The sequence below is a fragment of the Episyrphus balteatus genome, chromosome 1, assembly GCF_945859705.1.
Source record: "Episyrphus balteatus chromosome 1, idEpiBalt1.1, whole genome shotgun sequence".
Classification (NCBI taxonomy): domain Eukaryota; kingdom Metazoa; phylum Arthropoda; class Insecta; order Diptera; family Syrphidae; genus Episyrphus; species Episyrphus balteatus.
Genome location: NC_079134.1, coordinates 149,801,861 through 149,820,095, shown reverse-complemented (window position 1 = coordinate 149,820,095; position 18,235 = coordinate 149,801,861). Strand labels below are relative to the sequence as shown.

Here is an 18,235-nt window from a genome sequence, read left to right as displayed (position 1 = left end):
TAATTTTCTTTTTTTTTTTTTTGTAAACTAAACAAAAAGTTTAAAATAAACAAAACAAATCTAAGAAGATTTTTTTTTGTAATCAAAAATTTTGTAGATTGCATAGTATTTAAAATATCCAATGGTGTTTAAGCTTTTTTGCTTAAAAAATATAAAAATTGTGCTTTAATTTTTTGTATGCCAGTGGTAATTTTTTTGCAGTCGGAAATCAGTTGGTATTTAGTTGAATAGCATCTGAACAAACAGTTATTTATATTCTATAGAGGCATAGGCGTGCCACTCGTTAAAGTTAATTTTTTTTGTTTTTTTTTTTTTCAAATGCCTGACCCATTCAACTTGAAAAGCCTAAGAGGTCTAGAAAAAATACCATATCACAGAAAACTGTTTTTAAAAATATTAATATTCAAGATTTTTCAAAATTCTAATTTTTTTATAAACAAAAAATTCTAGAAACCTAATGATTAGAATTTTTATAGTAGGTACAATTTCTTTAAATACATGCATTGGTGTTGTAAGCTGGATTTGAACCCAGTGTCAGGGTTGGAACCTTGCTCTGATCGAAGAAAATTTGCTCCAATTTTGAGGGAAAAAATTGTCTACTCCAACGATCCAATTTTTCGCGATTTACTTAACTTTTTCCACACAGAAAAATTGTTAACATAAGCTAACCGAAAACCCTGGATTGGAAAGTTTGAAATTGAAATTGTATTTATTTGAGAACTGCAAACATATTTTTTTAATGAAGTTTATAAAAAACTAAAATAATACACTGGTCAACAAAATTTAACTTTTTTTTTGCCACAAGAACCAAAATATACTTTTCTAGTAGTTTTTGGGGTGCTGAATCTAAATCTGAAGTCAGAAAAATTTTATTGGCCTCCGTTTTTGAAATATTACCGTTATAAAATGCTAAAAATCGTCATTTTGGCTGTTTTTGAGGTATTGTTTTTATGTGGGGTAATTTATTAAAAACAAATTTGTAACGTGATTATAAGAACAGATATTTGTTTAAATGTTCCCGATATCTTTTTTATTGCTCGAGATATCTTAAGTTTCAATTAATAAGCCAAAGAGAAACTAAACTTAATCTAAAGTTTAACTCACTGGTCACAGAATTTTTGCCACAAGAACCAAAATATACTTTTCTGAAGGTTTTTGGGTTACTGAACTCGTATCCGCAATCAGAAAAATTCTATTAGCCTCCGTTCTTGAAATATTACCGTTATAAAAAAAAACCTTTTTTTTGCATTTTATAACGGTAATATTCCAAGAACGAAAGCTAATAGAATTTTTCTGATTGCGGATTCGAGTAACGGATTCAGCAACCCAAAAACCTTCAGAAAAGTATATTTTGGTTCTTGTGGCAAAAAAAGTTTAATTTGGTTGGCCTGTGTTGTTTCTGATTCAAAGACCACTACTTAAATTTTAAATATCTCGGGCAGTAAAAGAGATATCGGAAAGATTTAAACATTTTTTGAAAGAATAAAACCAGTTCTTATAGGCACCGCACATAGGGGTATTTAGTCAATTTAGGCGGACAAAACACGAAATTTTAATTTGATCCAAACGTAAAAAATCAACATCCTACTAAAAGTAGATAACTTGCTTAGCGTTTTCTTATAGTTTTAAAATTGATTATCACTTCTGGTGACTAACAGCAGCGGTCTAGAGTTCAAAGTTTTCAGCCCAAAGATAAAATTAATTTTTTTTTGTAATTTACCGTCTGTGCTTAAGTAAGTACTTTTTTTTTAAGTGGATTTAGAAAAAAGTTTTTATGGAATATTGATAAGGAGATACGAAACTCTCTACTAGATGTTGTATCTAAATGTTGTATTACTTTATAAATAAAAAAGTGATATGTTGAATCTTAATATAAATTAATCGTAAAAAAAGTAAATTTCTGTGTTGATAAGGAGATAAGTTATACAATTTCACATTATTGTGTGATAAAATTTTATGTTTTCTAAAGGTTAAACTTTTATCTAATTGAATCTGTAAAAAATAGGTGCAACTAAGTGCAACTTCGACACATTTGCCCTTCTTAAAGGTTTTAGGTTTTGAAAAATGGTTACCTTGTAGTCAGCATCCATATTTTAAGTTTTTTTAAAGATTCAACTTTGTGAATTACAGAACCTGAATCCTTATGATTTTTCCTTAATTTTAAGACCTTTATCTTGGCGATACCATTAATAGAACTCCATTTATAAGCGTTTTAACAAACCATTGGGATCCATTCTTCACACTTTTTTGTTTGATCAAAAAGTGGTTTAGGAAGAAAAATGTCTTCATTAAAATCAACACTTTAAACACTTTATTCCAGTACTAAATACCTTATTGATGAAGATAAACCGGAAAAATAATTTTGTCCGCCTAAAATTGGTAAATACCCCTATGTGCACCGTTACAAATAAGTTCATAATGAACTACCCCCCATAAAAACATAGCCTCGAAAACAGCCAAAATGACGTTTTTAGACATTTTCTAACGGTATTATTTCAAAAACGGAGGTAAATAACAATTTTTTGACTTCAGATTCGAGTTCAGCACATCAAAAACTACAATAAAGGTATATTTTGGTTGTTGTGGCAAAAACCTTGTTGACCAGTGTTATCTAAAAACTACTAGCAAACAAAAGATCACTTTCGGAATAAGCATTTTAGAGAAGGAAAAATGTTCACGGAAATTGGTTCTAGACCAAGGATATAAATTCATATTAGGTTTCTAAATTCTTACAGCAAAAATATGAACAAACCGAACATTTGAGCAATTTTTATTATAAAACAAAGTTGAATTTTTAATAATTCGGACCTCCATAAAAACTATTTGTATGTCTACTCACCCGAGTAGACTAGGCGGTGAAAATGTGAACTGATTGACGTACACACCGACGGATGACGAAAACCATTGTTTTTTATATTTTCATTAACTATAAAAACCTCGAATTTTTATTTGGCCCGAAAACAAACACTGAGGGAAAAAAATAAATTGAAGTTGAAACATCTTTGTTTCAATGATAAACTACTTTGATTTATGTTTTGCTTAAGGTACGAAAGCACCAAAAATTAACCTTTTTTCCACGTTGATTTTACAATGTTCATCTTCAAAGCAAAATCATTCCGAATAATAGTTAAATCAATGTGGTTTTCATTGATTTAACTTTGTTTTATGGTGGCTTTTCTTTCAGTGTACTTGCTTTATAGAGCAAGTAAGGAAATTGTAATTGCTTTTATTTTTACCAGAGTTAAAGGTTAAAAAAATTTCTTCGAGAAAAAGTAAAAAAAAAACAGCAGTAATCTTTCAAACTTAGTTTTTTTTTGCGGTATTTACTTTTCTTAAACAAGTAACTTTATCAGAAAATACTTTTACTTTCCTTAAAAAAATATTTTCAAGCATTTTTCTTTCTGGAAGTCATTAGGAAAAAATTAATAATTTTAGCTACATATGTCAAAAATTCTCTAATTTAGTCTTAGAAACTGGTCAGACATTAACTTCTTTTTAAATCTTAATCCTAGTATGTATTCATTAATATTTTGGTTTGTTGAATTCTTATCCTTCACAAATTTGAAATTTTGCAGAAATAAAAAATAATTTTCAAAAAAAAAAAATTTGACACCAAAAATACCCAAAAGCCTCATTTTCGACATGTTTTAACTTTTAATGAATTATCTCAAAAGTGAGGAGTAATGGAACAATTTTGACCTCAGATTCGGAATCAGTTGTGAAACGATATTATTATTTCATTAAATAAAAGACATTATGAGAAATAAAGTTTAGTTGTTTAAGTTTAAGATGTTTGGTTCTTGAATTTTTTGTAAAGAAAAATTAAGTCACCCATTCCCAATGAATGTTATAAAAATAAATTTCCTGACTTTTTAACTTTTTTTTAATGATGCATTCTACATTTTTGATTTTTTCATTAATTTTTACAAGAAAGCCTCCAAAAAAGCAATATATTACAATAACATTTAGTTAGTAAAATTATTATTCGGCGCCAGCGCACACATTTGCATAAGCAACAAAATTCTAAATTAATACTTGTTAGTTTTACTTTTTTTATACAATTTTTCGCTGAACGAGCAATATTTTAAAAATGATTTTTATATTATTCTAATTTTTTTTTTGTTTTTGTTGAAAACAAAAAACTAAAACTTACGTAATAAAAACAATGATGTCAAATGATGGCCTCCAAATTTGATGTATCGATGGAGTTGCTTTATGTATGTTTTTTTTGTTTTTTTTTTACTAAATTTTTACTTTGTCAAAGAATATTGTGACAGTGACCAACTACGACCAAGAGATAGTAGGCCAAAATAAAAACCGTAAAAACTGCTACCCGCGGTTCTTATCCATTATTTTATTTTTGAGTTGATTTTTTTTTTAAATATTTATTTACAATATTTATACAATTTATTTAATTTTTTTTTGTAAAGCTAAAAATTGTCATTAAAATTATGATGGCAGCCCGAAATACTGTATATTTTCCTTTTTTAAAAAATTTTAATTTTTGGTTTTTGTACTATCAGTTCAAAAAATATTTGCTTAATTTTTTTTTAATGTTCAACCGAAACATAAAATTTTGAATTTGATTTACTTGCACGCGGATAGGAACCACCATCATGATTGTAAGCCCATTGTGCCAGAAAATTTAAAAATGTCTAAAATTTTATTTTAGAATTTTAGTTAAAATTTTAATATTTTTTTTTTATAAAGCGCATTTTGTTTTTTGATTTTGTGCATGAAAAGTGAAGAGGAGGAGTCCGAGAAAAATAAAAAACAGAAACAAAATTTAATAAATAATACAAAACAAGAAAAAATACAAAATTAAAAAAAAAAAAAAATGAACACAACAAAAAAAGAAACAAACAAAACACCAAAATAATAAATAAAAAACAAAACAAAACAAAATTTTTCGAAAAATGTTTGAAAACTTTTACTTACCGGTGTTGAATTATCCTCGATCATTGACATTTCATCTTCACTATTCGAATAATCCGAACTCCAACCACAACCGTCGGGATTTTCTTTTTCTGTCGATGAGATCGAGCTGACACCTGGCGTATGAGGTGGGCAACTATCTTCGCTGCTGCAATTCGAATTGCGATTTGACTCCGATGAGACTTCGCAGCTCATTGTACGTTGAGGTGTTGAGATTATTGAGTTGGGTGTGTCCCAAGAGGCAGTTTGGCGGAGGCCACGATGATTGAGGCCATATTGCTTGATTTTTTCACCTTTGAGTTCTTCAAGTTGATTGAGAAGAACTCTCTTAACTTCGGCTACCCATTTGTTTTTTACATCGATAGTGGGTGCCTGAAGGGTGTGAACTTCTTGACGGCCTTGTAGCCATACTTCAAAACGTTTAGGATCACCTCGTACAGATTCTGTGAGACCAATTTGTGACATCTAGCAAGAAAGGAATTGTGCTTACAAAGTGCTTACAAAGTTATCTGGTGGCACTTACCTTAACATAATGCTTAAATTGATAGGTGCTTTTATTGTGACCAGTTTTTGAGGTTTGCTTACAAAATAACATCGACTTTTGGTACAAGAAAATGTGCCTTTGTTGAGGTTTAATTCTCAATCGGATGTCTTTTTTACTTTCCGTCCACACTTGGAAGGAATCCTGAAGGAGGAGCTCACCTTGTTGGGATAAATCACTCTGAAAAAAAAAAAAAAATTGTTAAGATACCCAATCTTTCAAAACTTGAATAAACTTACAGGAAAACCGGTAATAGCAATTTGATGCATCGAATCATTGACACATTTCAGCACAATCAACATGCAATCGAGTGCTTTTTGAAGTTCCTTCGTACAACTTCCACTATCGCTGAATCGCAAAAGATCCTTCAGCAATAGCTGATACTTGGTTATCCTTTGAACAGGTTTTAGAAGATAAGCAGCCAATGGTAATTTGTGGCCTAAACGTTTTTGGCATTCTTGTAGAAAAAGGTGGGTATCGACTAGAGTTTCACGTAATCGCTCCGATCGAGGAATATTTTGACAGTAAAACGAGTATAGGCGATAGAATGTATCGCGCTGAATAGAATTTACAAATAGAATGTTTGCCAAATTTTCACCAAATAAAAACACTTACCCTTTGAACAAAACACAAAGCCACCAATTCCGTGGTGGAAATACAATTTTCCAGATCTTTGAGGAAGATTTCACTATGAAATGTGTATAGCTCGTGAAGATTACCAAATAAAATGTCTTCTTTGCCTTGTAAGCTTGCTGGTACTAGGTGCATCAGCTCTTCAGATTGCATTTGATCACAATAGCCCTGAAAAAAAACAAGAGATTTTATAAATAAACACCAATAAACATGCGCTGAATAGCTGAAATAAGTACTAGAGTGAAATTATTATTAGTTTTTGCAGTTCGTCGACGTCCTCCACTGTTGCTGAATGTATTCAGCTCAGCGCTTATAAACGGACCAAACTTCGAATCGACATAAGAATTGATTGAATCAAATCCATGAGCAGTTACAAACTTGTTAAGAATCTTAATATACTTTTCTTCAGAAAATGTTGGAAGATCCAGCAGAGTAATGTCTTTTTTACGATTTGTTTTGAAACTTTCATCGAAGAAATCCAAACAGAATTTATAAATATCTTTGTAAGCGGCTAGAAAAGTCTTTGGTTTAACATTTTCTTCGTGCATATCCTTATTCAGCAGATTATTTAAATCATTCGGACGCCACATTTTGAATCTTTCTTTGCAAGCAGCACATAAATGAGTACATTCATCAGTTCGAGGCAGCATTTTAGGGTTTGAAAGCTGTTTTGTATTATTCAGCGAGTTTTTGTGCATAGTCGATGCCGAACTGCATCGTTCTTCTAAGTATTCCAGAATGTCAACATAGTTCTTCCTCTGCAGATAATCTTTAAATTCTGAATCATTTTCAATTTCCGAATAAGAATTACATTCAAGGTAATCTTTAATCAGCTGATATTCCACCGATTCATCACAACTTGAGAGCTCAATAAGCTCCTTGAATATAGTTTTCCTATCATCTTTCAATCGTTGTAAGCTGTTACTTTCCGAACTACTGCTGGTTTCATTGAAAATCTTTGTCGACTTTCCAGTCAAAATATTGCCAGCAGAGAAATTCAGCAAATTCATTCCGAAGACGTAATTTTTGTCAGCACCATCAGTTTTGGGTCGAAAGTCATTCGGATTGTAGTTGACTTGAGGTTTATTCATTATTTCGACTTCGTCAAAGCTATCCTCGAACAAAGATCCTTGAAATGACAATGGTGACTCACAAATTGGCGGCTTACTGCTATTAAAAGTGCCAATTTTTGCATTAAAACGTCCAGCAACATTATTGGCAGTGTTTTGGACTTTCCTGAGCCGAAAAGATCGTCGAGTTTTAGAAGCTTTTCTCAAGTCATAACCACCGTAACGCATTTTTGCAAATAAAAATTTCAATCAAAAAAACTACACAAGAACACCAGCAAAAAGAATCTCAACACTTCGAAGAAAGATTCGCGAATGAAAATGCTGCAGTTATGATGTGACCATGGAAGTCAAGTCATATTCTGTGTTGAGATGCACCAGTTACCAGCATAAAGAATCAGCCAAGCATTTAGATATGATGTGCATAAAACTTTTAAGTTATGAAGATTAAAATCAGCGATGCATTCATTCATTGCATTGGAGATGAGATGATTCACTGACCATTAATTTTATCGGACGCACATTATACACACAAGTAGACAAGTCGGAAGAATAATAATAATAGAACTTGCAAAATGGTTAAAGAATATTTTGTAACAGTTGGAGTTGCGAGGATCAACGAACTTATCTACATAATTCTTTTTTTTGTGCGAATTAACATCTCGGACGAAATGGACTATTAATTCATTTAATAATAATTTAATTGTAGAGTCTATTGTTATTTTTTTTTGCATTTTAATCTGGGGTAATGTATGAAATATAGATATATAATAAATTTTTGCACATAACTTACCTTAAGGATTGAACTCATTTCTGTGACGTAGATTCGTTCGGTTTCGAGAAGTTCTGATAGTACATGGCCACGTTTAAGACGACGTGCTTCAGAGTCCTGAAATGGGAGAAAAAATATACCAAATTTAGTTATTATATTGTTGAGGATTGAAACAAACAAAAAAAAAAAAATACACAAAAAATCCAAAATCTTTTTAAGTGAAAAAAAGTTAAGTGTATCAATAACTTTTCAAATTCACGATCGAATAAAACGAAAAATTTTATTTTTAATAGTTCAGTTATTTTTGTAAAGCGGAATCCGCTTGAATTCTGTTGAAAACTTATGAAAATTATAGTCAGACTTCAGCTTAGTTACAGTTTATCACACTTATTTTCAAAAGGTGAGTTAGGCTGTTGGTAAAGCACTATTTTTATATTAAAATAAAAATTGCAATGAAATTATTTTTAGTTTTCTTAGAAAATACTTTTCTGTTTCAGGCGCGTTAGATGTAGCATTAAAAAATTAATTTAGTAAATGGACAGCTGAATACATTATTTAATCAGCGCCAGCGATTGAATTTTTGTATGCAAAAAAAAGTTACACATACACCATAGTGACCCTTTGCATATTAAAATTATAAAAAATTTTCCGTTGCTGACCAAATAAATAAAAAAACTTGGCTTAATTTCAACATTCGTTGTTTATTGATCCTAAAGATCTAAAATGTAATTGGTAATTAACAATATACATCGAAATTAGTAACAACTTGAAACACGGTATTAAGCTTGAGTTTTTCACTTAAGAAATTTTATGGAGAATATTTTGGTTTGGTTTTATGGATAACTCAGAAAAAAAAAACAAATAATTGCTAGGATAAAAAAAATCTACATCCAGTACCAATCATTTGTAAATAGGAAAAGCGCAATGTTAAAATTGTATTAAAAAATCTTTGGTTTTATGTTTAGTAAATTTTTAAGTAAATTAAGTAAATTTTCGTCTACTTTAAAATCTTAAAATAACCCCTTTTTGTATAGGATATTTAACTCAGCAAATATTTGGTGTCATTTTATTCACAAAATCTTACACTTTATTGAAAAAAAAAAAAAATAACTATCGGCAAGTGTGTTTGCCGATTCAATCCCAGAGTAAACTGACTACTAAATATTGGAAAGACAACAAGATAAAAGATATACGAAAAATCGTAAAAAAATTTCATATGTAAGTCATGTTTCAATTAGTCGACTCATTTTCGACTAAATTAAAATTTATATATCAAACCATGAAAACAATTAGTTAAACAGCGTTTTAAATCATATATTGACCACGAATCGAAGTATGGAATTTTATTTCTTATATAAAAAAGAATTTTTTAAAAGTTTGGATACATAGGTACCTACACGTTTTTAAAAATGTTTTTTTAAAAAAAGTTTGGTAAAAAAAACAGTTATCAACACTTAAAAACTAAATTTCGTAAAAGTTCACCGTTTTTCAAAGTATTGAATTAAAAAAAAATAAAAACAAAATACTATATACATCTTGAACCAGCCAACTTTTCTAAAGGATTTTCGTATGCTGATTCCGCACGGTTTTTGGGTACTTTTAATGTCGAATTACATCACCCTTAATTTTTTTTGCAAAACTACTTATGCAATCGTATATTTTATCGTCTAAAATATGTTTTTTCTTTAAATAATTTTTTTTTCCAAAGATCGGGCACTTTGCCATCCTATATACATATGTATATTCACAATTTTGATGTGAATTTTATTTTTGGAATGAGTTGGAATGGACTTGTGCTGTTTATCCCGTGGACCTTTTAAATAATTTTCTATTAGAAACAATAGCGCAAAATTTTAAACGATTAAGTAAATTGCTAAAGCCATTTTAGTAAGTTAATCAAGCCAAAAAGCGTAAGGATTTTTACTTACTAAATGGCTTTACTAAATCTTTTAAAATTTTGTGCTAGTGAAAAGCTTTTAAGCTTTTTAAACTACCATATCACAACTATTTTATCTTTTTTTGTAATGAAAAATTGTTTAAATAATTAAATAGATATGACATGAAAAGATATCAAAATTAAGCTGAATGCTAGTAGATTCAAATTATGAAGTTTTATGAAAATCGCATTTCGGTTTTTTTCTTTAGATATAAAGTGTGAAGTTCATATTGGTGATTTGTGTTTCTTGAGATGCGTAAAAACACTTTCTTCAGTTTGATGCCTTTTAAATGTAAACAAAAAAGAATAGAAGACAATAGTTGTCCATAAAAGTAAATGCATGTTAGAGCCTTTAAGCATGCGCGTAGGAAGGGGGGGTCCTGGGGGGGCAGGCCCACCCTAGAAAATCAATGGCCCACCCTAGAAAAACCGACAGTTCTACGGAACCTTTAGTCTGGTATTAGCTCCCAATAACATTTTTTTTTTAATATCGCTTGCTGAGAATTATAGGGCTGTATGTATGTTTAATAATTTAATTAATTTTTAAATTAAAATTAATTTTTCAATTAAATTTAATTTTTTACAAAATTAAGATTTTTGGACGTCAAATATCTTTTAAACGGTTAGAGAAACGAAAATGGTGTCCAAGGCCTTTTTTGTAGAGCGTTCAATTTCATACAAGAATATCTAAAGAAACCTGCTAAAAAGCCGATTTATAAAAACATGATTTTTTTTAGTAGAAGGATAATATAAAAAATGGAAAATTGCAAAGCGAAGGACCTTTCCATTAATAAAAGGATTTCATATTTGGTGAGTATATTCTAGAGATGTCTGGCAATCTATCGGAGTATAAAATCAAAAAAAAAATTCGATTTTTTTGAACCAGCCTTGTGTTTATGTATATTTTTCTTAGTCAGCGATATGTATAAATACCCCGTTTATATGAGCAGTCTAAAAGGTCGGATTCAATAATTAGCTTTTTCAATTTAGGCCGTGTGTGAATTGCGTTAAATAGTAAACAGCATGTACAATTTTTGACACTATTGAGGTTAATAAAAAATTTTCAGCTGTTAAAAATTTATTGGGTTAAATTTGAGTTAAATTTTTTTTTGCTGATGCTTTTTTTTATTTAAAAGGAGTATCATGGCAGAAAAAAGGCAGACAAAATTCTAAACAATAATCCATACAGCTGAAATTTTTTTTATTAACCTCAATAGTGTCAAAAATTTTACACGGTGTTAACTATTTAACGCAATTCACACACGGCCTTAGACCGTGTGTGAATCGGGTTAAATAATAAGCCGAGAATATATTTTTGATACTTTTGAGGTGAAAGGATAATTTTAGTTGTCAAAAATTTATCCTGCTCTAGGAGCCGGTTTAATTTTTATTTTCAGAGAATAAATTTTTTGCAGAATTTTTGGAGTATTTTTTTCAATAACTAATCAAAAACTAAAAATAAAGAAAGAAAATTGAAAAAGTAGTACAAAATTATGAGTGTATATTAGGAAAAATTTATATTTTTCAATATATTTCATTTTATTGATGATGAAAAAATTGTTAGTTACCCATTAATGGCAACACAAAAATAAAATTCACATGACAACGCGTGTTGGAAGTTTGTAAATTGTTAATATTTATACTTTTTTTTAAATCATTATTTCTTTCGATTTGCAGAAAAAAAATATTTATCTACGTTAAAAATGTATCCAAATTCACACAGCTAAATTGAGCCAAAGATAATGTTTTATTCACCATACATTCAAATGTCAAAAATGTATCCTCTGCTAAATATTTAACATATTGATTTAGAGTCACATAGTCACCCGCATACAACAACTTTTATTTACAAATTTTTATTTTTATATGTACATACACTTCTGGCTTAAGTTTCAAGAGCACCTTAAACAAAAAAATAAAGCAAATAAAATTGAAAGCTTGGTAAGGTTAGTTTTTAAAGCCAATCGCTGTCATAAATTGCGACTGAATTCAACTTTTGTGTAGCTCAAAATAGAAGTGATGTAACTCCATCCAATGTATTTCGATATATCAAGCTTTTAAAAAACGGAATACCATATTACACTACACAATATAAAAAGAAAAACCAGTAACTTTTTATATTGAAAGATATTAACATACGATACCATTGAGCAAAAAACACACATTTTTCAAAAAAAAAAATGAGTTACCCCACTATTATTTTAAAAAACGCATTTACCGATCGAATATATTATTAAAAATAAACTTTTGGCAAATTTTAAGTTATTAAAAACAACAGAGAGTGGCGACTGTGTGACGTAGTTGCTGTAAACTAACACTTATGTTAGTTTACAGATTTAAATTTCAAAGAAATTTTGTTGATGTTGGGGAAGAGCCGACATTCAGTGCAAAGTTTTGTTAAATAATTTTTTTTGTTATTAGACTTTTTTGAGAAAAACTAAACATCTTCTAATATAAATATATATAAATATTTCCTTTAAAATAGAGTTGTTAGTTAATTTCTACATTGAAGTTGTCATTTTAAAAATAGTAATCCTATTTTTCATTTTTGTTATCAATTCATCTTTTATTTACCACCAATTTTAACCTCTAAACTTATGAATTTTGAGGTACTAAATAATTAGACGGTCTGGACTACTTGGACAAATTTTGATTTACGTGCAGCTTCATTTGGTATTACGCTTTAACTTCAGATGGACTTATAATTGCTTAAAATTTCTTAAAAATGCATGATCAAGTTGTTAAAACTCTGTTGAAATATATAACATATATGACAATTTCCTTTTATGGTCACTTTTGATGCAATTGAATCGTATCTAGGCCGTACATCGAGTATATTTTAATATAATACCCGTAAAAGAAGGGAAATACCTTATTTCAATGAGTTAATCTGAACGAATGAGAAAACCTCAACCATATGACTTATCCACACAAAAATGAATCAAAATCGTCACGATTTTTGTTAAATACTTCAAATTGATTCATATCCGACAAAATAAAACTATCATAAAAGGACAAAACATGGATTATGTCCATAAATAGAGACAAAATATCAGCAAAAAAAAAAAATCATTGCAAAACAAAACTACTACCAAAGTCTACGGTGTAGTTACATTGAATTAAAATTCAACCTGTTTGGTTGCACTTACAAACTTAAAATTAAGTTCGCTCGAGTATCTTGTGTTGTGATAAATTATTATGCCATTCAATCTACCTGCCACACAGAAAAAAATAAATATTGTTTCCACATCCAGATATCGCGACCAAGAAAAGATTTGACGTTAAACGGAGATGCCAATATCACAGATAAAACATTTGTGTAACTGATGCAACTATAATGCAACACAATCATCATTTTCTAAGTGTTTGTGAGAGAGGAAAAATGATTGTGTGGTAGATTATGTTGCACGCACCACAATTTTATGTGATGAAGATCATGAATTGCCATAATTTATTTTGTTGGACGCCGCCGAAACAAAAAACAAGATCACATTTCAACTGCGTGATGCATTGCAGTTGCAACTTTTGCAGCAGAAAAAGGAAATACTTTTGATGGGTTTACACTTAAGTAAGTGGTAGAGAGATAATGCTGATGGGGGATGATTATTTTTTCATGAAGGCGTGAAATGTCTTTCAAAATTCAAAACAATTTAGAAAATAAGTTATTCAGTGAATTGGGAATCACCTCTGACAAGTTCAATTTCGACAACTTGTCAATTATACATACAACTTTTGAGGTTTGGTTAAGAAGCAGAGCTTTCATAAAAATTTGCTTAACTAAGGCCTGTGTTAGAAGTTTTCATAAAGCCAGATCTGCGATCGTATTATAACTTAGTCCAACTGCAGACCTGCTGTTAAAAAATGTCATTGTGTCGTAAACGTCAGATTGTGCAGCCAAAATTTGATGGCTGCATAGAACTCATAAAGAAATTTATTTGACTCTTCATTCAATGTTTTTATTGCTAATAGTAAATTTATTTTTTAATTTTGTAAAAAATGGTGCAAAAAATGTTTCTTTTTTCATTTTTCGAAAAATAGAGATTTTAATGACACCGAAAATTTTCAAATAATCATTTTTGAGATAATAGGCCGTATTCATAGTTGTCTACTAAGCTCCTTCTAAGCTATTACTTTGAAAGTCCAGAGCTTAACCTATTCATACAAAAATTTAGACCTATGTTTAGGACTAAACCTGTGGTCTAACTTTAAATACAAGAAATTCTGTGTTTAAGCAGTTACTAATACGAGCAAACTTAAAATCCAATTTTTTTTTCTGTAATGAAAAGCTAACAAATATTATTTTAAATCAATTTAATTCTCTTCAAATAAAATCTCGATGGATATTTCAAAACAATAAGATTTTGATATAACAGAGGATTTTCAAAACATTAATTGAAAATGTGGGACAATCAAACACTAGTGTTCACCATCTGAAGATATTAACCTAATAAATGATCTACCAGAGTGACATAGTTGTACTTTTTTTTTTCAATTGAGTCTTCGTTTGATAAAAATTCATTTTTTTTTATACAAAGGTATATAATGACAGATTTAGATAAAACATATTTGTTTTTTTTTTTACCAAACGAAAACCCCATAAAACAATTCTGACATTTATGATGTCAAATGTCATTATTTGAAGTATAATTGTAATAGATTTTTTCAATAAACCGATTTTTGTTAAACCGAGTTTATTTCACTTACATATATAGCTTAAACTGTGGACTTAGAAGTCATAACTTTAGTAAATCTAAATAAATTCGGCCCAAATGAGTTTAAATTGAAAATTTTCAGTGGCTCTAAAATATGTTAGACGACCCCAATTAAAAATATTTTTTCCATCGATCACTGCTCAACACACAAAAATTTTCCTGACCGTTGTTTATCATTTCTTACTAAATTTATGGTGCTGATTCCGAAAACAATATTACTTTTTTTTTCAAGCAGCTTCAGTTTTTAAATTATTCATACATGAAAGGCATAGAAATTCCTACAATTTTTTTTATTAAAAACAAAATTTTTTGTATTTTTATTTTACTTACTGAACCGAAATACATTACATTCGAAATAATTTTTTTCAGCAAAACTTTAAAAACGCTTGTAATAATAAAACCTAAAAAAAAAAAAAGAGTATGAAATTATCCTCAAAATGTAAAAAAGTAAAATGTCTAATAAAATAGAGCTCCTAGAAAGCAACTAGTGTGATTTATATTCATAATAAACCCAAATACCTACATTAGGTTCGATAAAAAATTTTCTGGAAAATTTTAACAAACAGTTAAAATAACCATAACATTAAAATTAGTACAAAATTACCCCTAAAATGTGGAAAACTAAAACATTTCAAAAAATATAGCTCCTAGAATTAAATGAATGTTATTTTTAGGTTTACTGACCCCAAATACATTAAGTTTAATATAATTTTTTCTGGAAAATTTTAATAAATGCTCAAAATAAGGAAAACTTAAAAATTAATATGAATATGAAAAGTTAAGTATTTCAAAAACTAGAGCTGCTAGAAAAAAACCAATATGGTTTTTGAGCTTTTTATTTTTTCGCGCCACCCTAATGTAACACGGTTTAAAAATTTTCGGTGTTAAAAAATATTTTTTTGCTCAACCATTATTAATTAGTGAGGAAGTTTCTTTCAAAATCATGGTATAACAAACAGACCAATAAGTCGTCTAAGTGTGTCAGTCGTTTTCCTGACAGCCGTTTTTACCTAACTTAACCTAACTTTTATTAAACAAAACTCATTCTGTGGCCTTTTTTAATTTTTTTTTTCTGAGGTTTATGACCATTCAGTGACTGCTTAAAATTGTGCTTCATTTATAATTTGATCCAGCAATATTTTTTTGCTCATTTCATAGAGAGAATTACCTGAATATCATAACTCTGATTTTTCGCACTCGTGAAATTCACCTTTGGCCGCCATCTTGGATTTTAGTTTTTATTAAATATCTCGACAACAAAAAGTATCAATAACTTTTTTATTTATAGCAATACAGAAAAAGGTTGTAGAGAATCTTTTCTCGGAAGGTTTTTTTCAAAATTTTGATAAAAACTTTTTTCGTTTTTTCTACTTTTTTGGCTTGTAACTTTTGTAATATTAAGAATATCGAAAAAGTCTTCTTAATATAAAAGACGCGATTGTCTACGTTTTGGTAAAACCAACTTTTAACTAGAATGAACAGAAGTCGAGAATAAAAACTAAAATCCAAAATGGCGGCCAAAAGGTGAATTTCACGATTGCGAAAAATCAGGGTTATGATATTTAGTTAATTCTTTATCGAATGAGAATAAATGTACTGTACTATATCGCACTAATGAAAATTTCCAACATTTATGAAAACACCCATTCTCAAACCCCTGAAGATTTAAATATCTGATTCCAGTTTTCTGCTCAATATGGTATCTTTTCATTTATCTTCTGCAATACTCTGTGGTAACCACTTTGCAACTAATAGAGTATTTTGCGGAAACTTTCCTCAATAATCACAGCGATAATCGCTAAAAGGAATTATTAATGTGTATGACTACTTCCACATTAAAGCCCATTACCGGCTTACAAGATAGTTAGTCAAAGCTTTACCTGTTGATTTTGCATGTGTTCACTGTCGGGACTAGAACCGGTATCGCCATTTAATGAAACTCCTGAGTCAACGACTCCATCCATAGATCTTGGTCTCATGTCGTGTATTACATCAGCCTGTAAAGAAAAAAAAAAAAAAGATTGAAGAACGTCACAAGAATGTCGCAAAATGTATTTTAGTTGTAAGTTATTATATCTTTTAAGATTTCCTCGATTAAAGACCAATCATCTGAGCTATTTAGATATCGAAGGTGTTGGAGAAAATGTCTCTATTTGGGCTTATAAATTTGTTGATTACTACTGCCTTTTTGGAGGAGCAAGGTAATCATCCATCAGCAGATTGATTACATCAAAAGAGATATAATAAATATCTCAACAACTTTCTACCACACACAAGATTGTTGTGTTGAATATTAAATTGTTATTTTATTTTTTTGAAAAAAAAATCATCATTTCGTGATGCGATTTTATTTTTTTTTTGTTTTGTTACCGGATCTTTTGGACCAAGTAGAAATAAAAAAAAAAGACAATCACTGCGAAAATAAGAAGCATACCGATGATGATGATGCGAATACTAGACTTGAATGCGAAATTAGAGTGAATGTGTTGAAAATATTTTAGTGAGTTAGAGTTTGGAGAAGTTGAAAGTGAAATGGTTTTTCTAGGATTGTAATTTATTGAGTTGAGATAGGTTCAGGAATGCAGATCGGATTTTTGAGATCAAAGTGTTTTTCATATAGTTGAACGCCTGACTTGAATTTGGCAATGCAAGTCAGTTAAAACACATTCTAAAAACAATAAAAGATGGTTGATAGCAAAGGAGTCAGCTAGCTAGTTTAAATTTCTAAAATCTTAACCGGAACTTCGAAGTAAGCTTGTTGTATGATATTAATAGTTATGGTTTTTTTTTTTAAATATAAATCTTTAGATAAATGAAGGTCAAAGTTATTTATTTAGAGATATCAATCGTGGTTAAGGTAGTACAGAATGCCATAAAGAGGGAGTTCTAGGAGTTAAGTCTGTTTTTTACTTATTCCTCTGGTCATTTTACAATACTGAATTTATTCTTACTCTTTCTAAATTTTGGTATATTTAGAATACAAGTGGGATGCATTGAAAGGAAAATTCAGCAGACAGAATTTTTAGGGAGAAGTGGTAATGAGGTTAAAATCCAAGCAGTTATCGTTCGAATTAAATAAACATTCAATTAGTAGCTTTATAGAAGCCATTACATTTGGTGTGGCAAACAGAAAATGAAATTTTTTTTAGAAAACAGCTCAGAGCTCAAGCTAAACTTAAAAATGTAAGTTCTACATAAAACCTTACGTGACAGTTTACGCAAAGAAAGAAGAAGAGAACAAGAAATTAATGGTATTGGTACATAAATTGTATATATTAGTAAACCAATTGAAATTGATTCACCAGTTTTAAGAATCTATTTGTTCCGAAAATGATTTTTGACGAAAATGACATCTTGAGATGAATGTACACATCTTATGCGTAAAAAAAATATATTTTGGCTGTCGAAGGTTAATTTTTACTTAAGAGTAAATATTTTGCAAAAAAAGGAGAAAATGCATCGGTTCATCCTTTAACGAAGTTAACCGGAATAACCAAAATACAAAATAGCAACACTTAATTTCCAATATTAGAATTTTTTGGAAAAACTGAAAACGCGTATTTTTAATATATACCTACATTACATCATAAATGTACCAAATTTAGTCCAAATCGAAAATTGCAATAACTCAAAACGGAT

The 18,235-nt window shown here is 29.4% G+C and overlaps 1 protein-coding gene across 8 annotated transcripts in view; it reads right to left on the bottom strand.

The window, feature by feature from the left end:
- Window positions 1-18,235, bottom strand: part of LOC129906529 (guanine nucleotide exchange factor DBS) — a 208,407-nt gene that overhangs the window by 4,441 nt on the left and 185,731 nt on the right. For 6 of the 8 annotated variants that reach the window (XM_055982312.1, XM_055982315.1, XM_055982313.1 and 3 more), the window contains exons 13-18: window positions 16,477-16,593; window positions 7,970-8,065; window positions 6,092-6,277; window positions 5,716-6,033; window positions 5,459-5,656; window positions 4,939-5,400 (exon numbers count right to left, since the gene is read on the bottom strand). In XM_055982312.1, coding sequence (XP_055838287.1) covers window positions 4,939-5,400; window positions 5,459-5,656; window positions 5,716-6,033; window positions 6,092-6,277; window positions 7,970-8,065; window positions 16,477-16,593 — 1,377 coding nt within the window. Of the gene's footprint in view, window positions 1-4,153; window positions 4,656-4,938; window positions 5,401-5,458; window positions 5,657-5,715; window positions 6,034-6,091; window positions 6,278-7,969; window positions 8,066-16,476; window positions 16,594-18,235 lie in introns of all 8 variants that reach the window. The other 2 variants (XR_008770822.1, XR_008770823.1) reach the window with 1 other exon arrangement.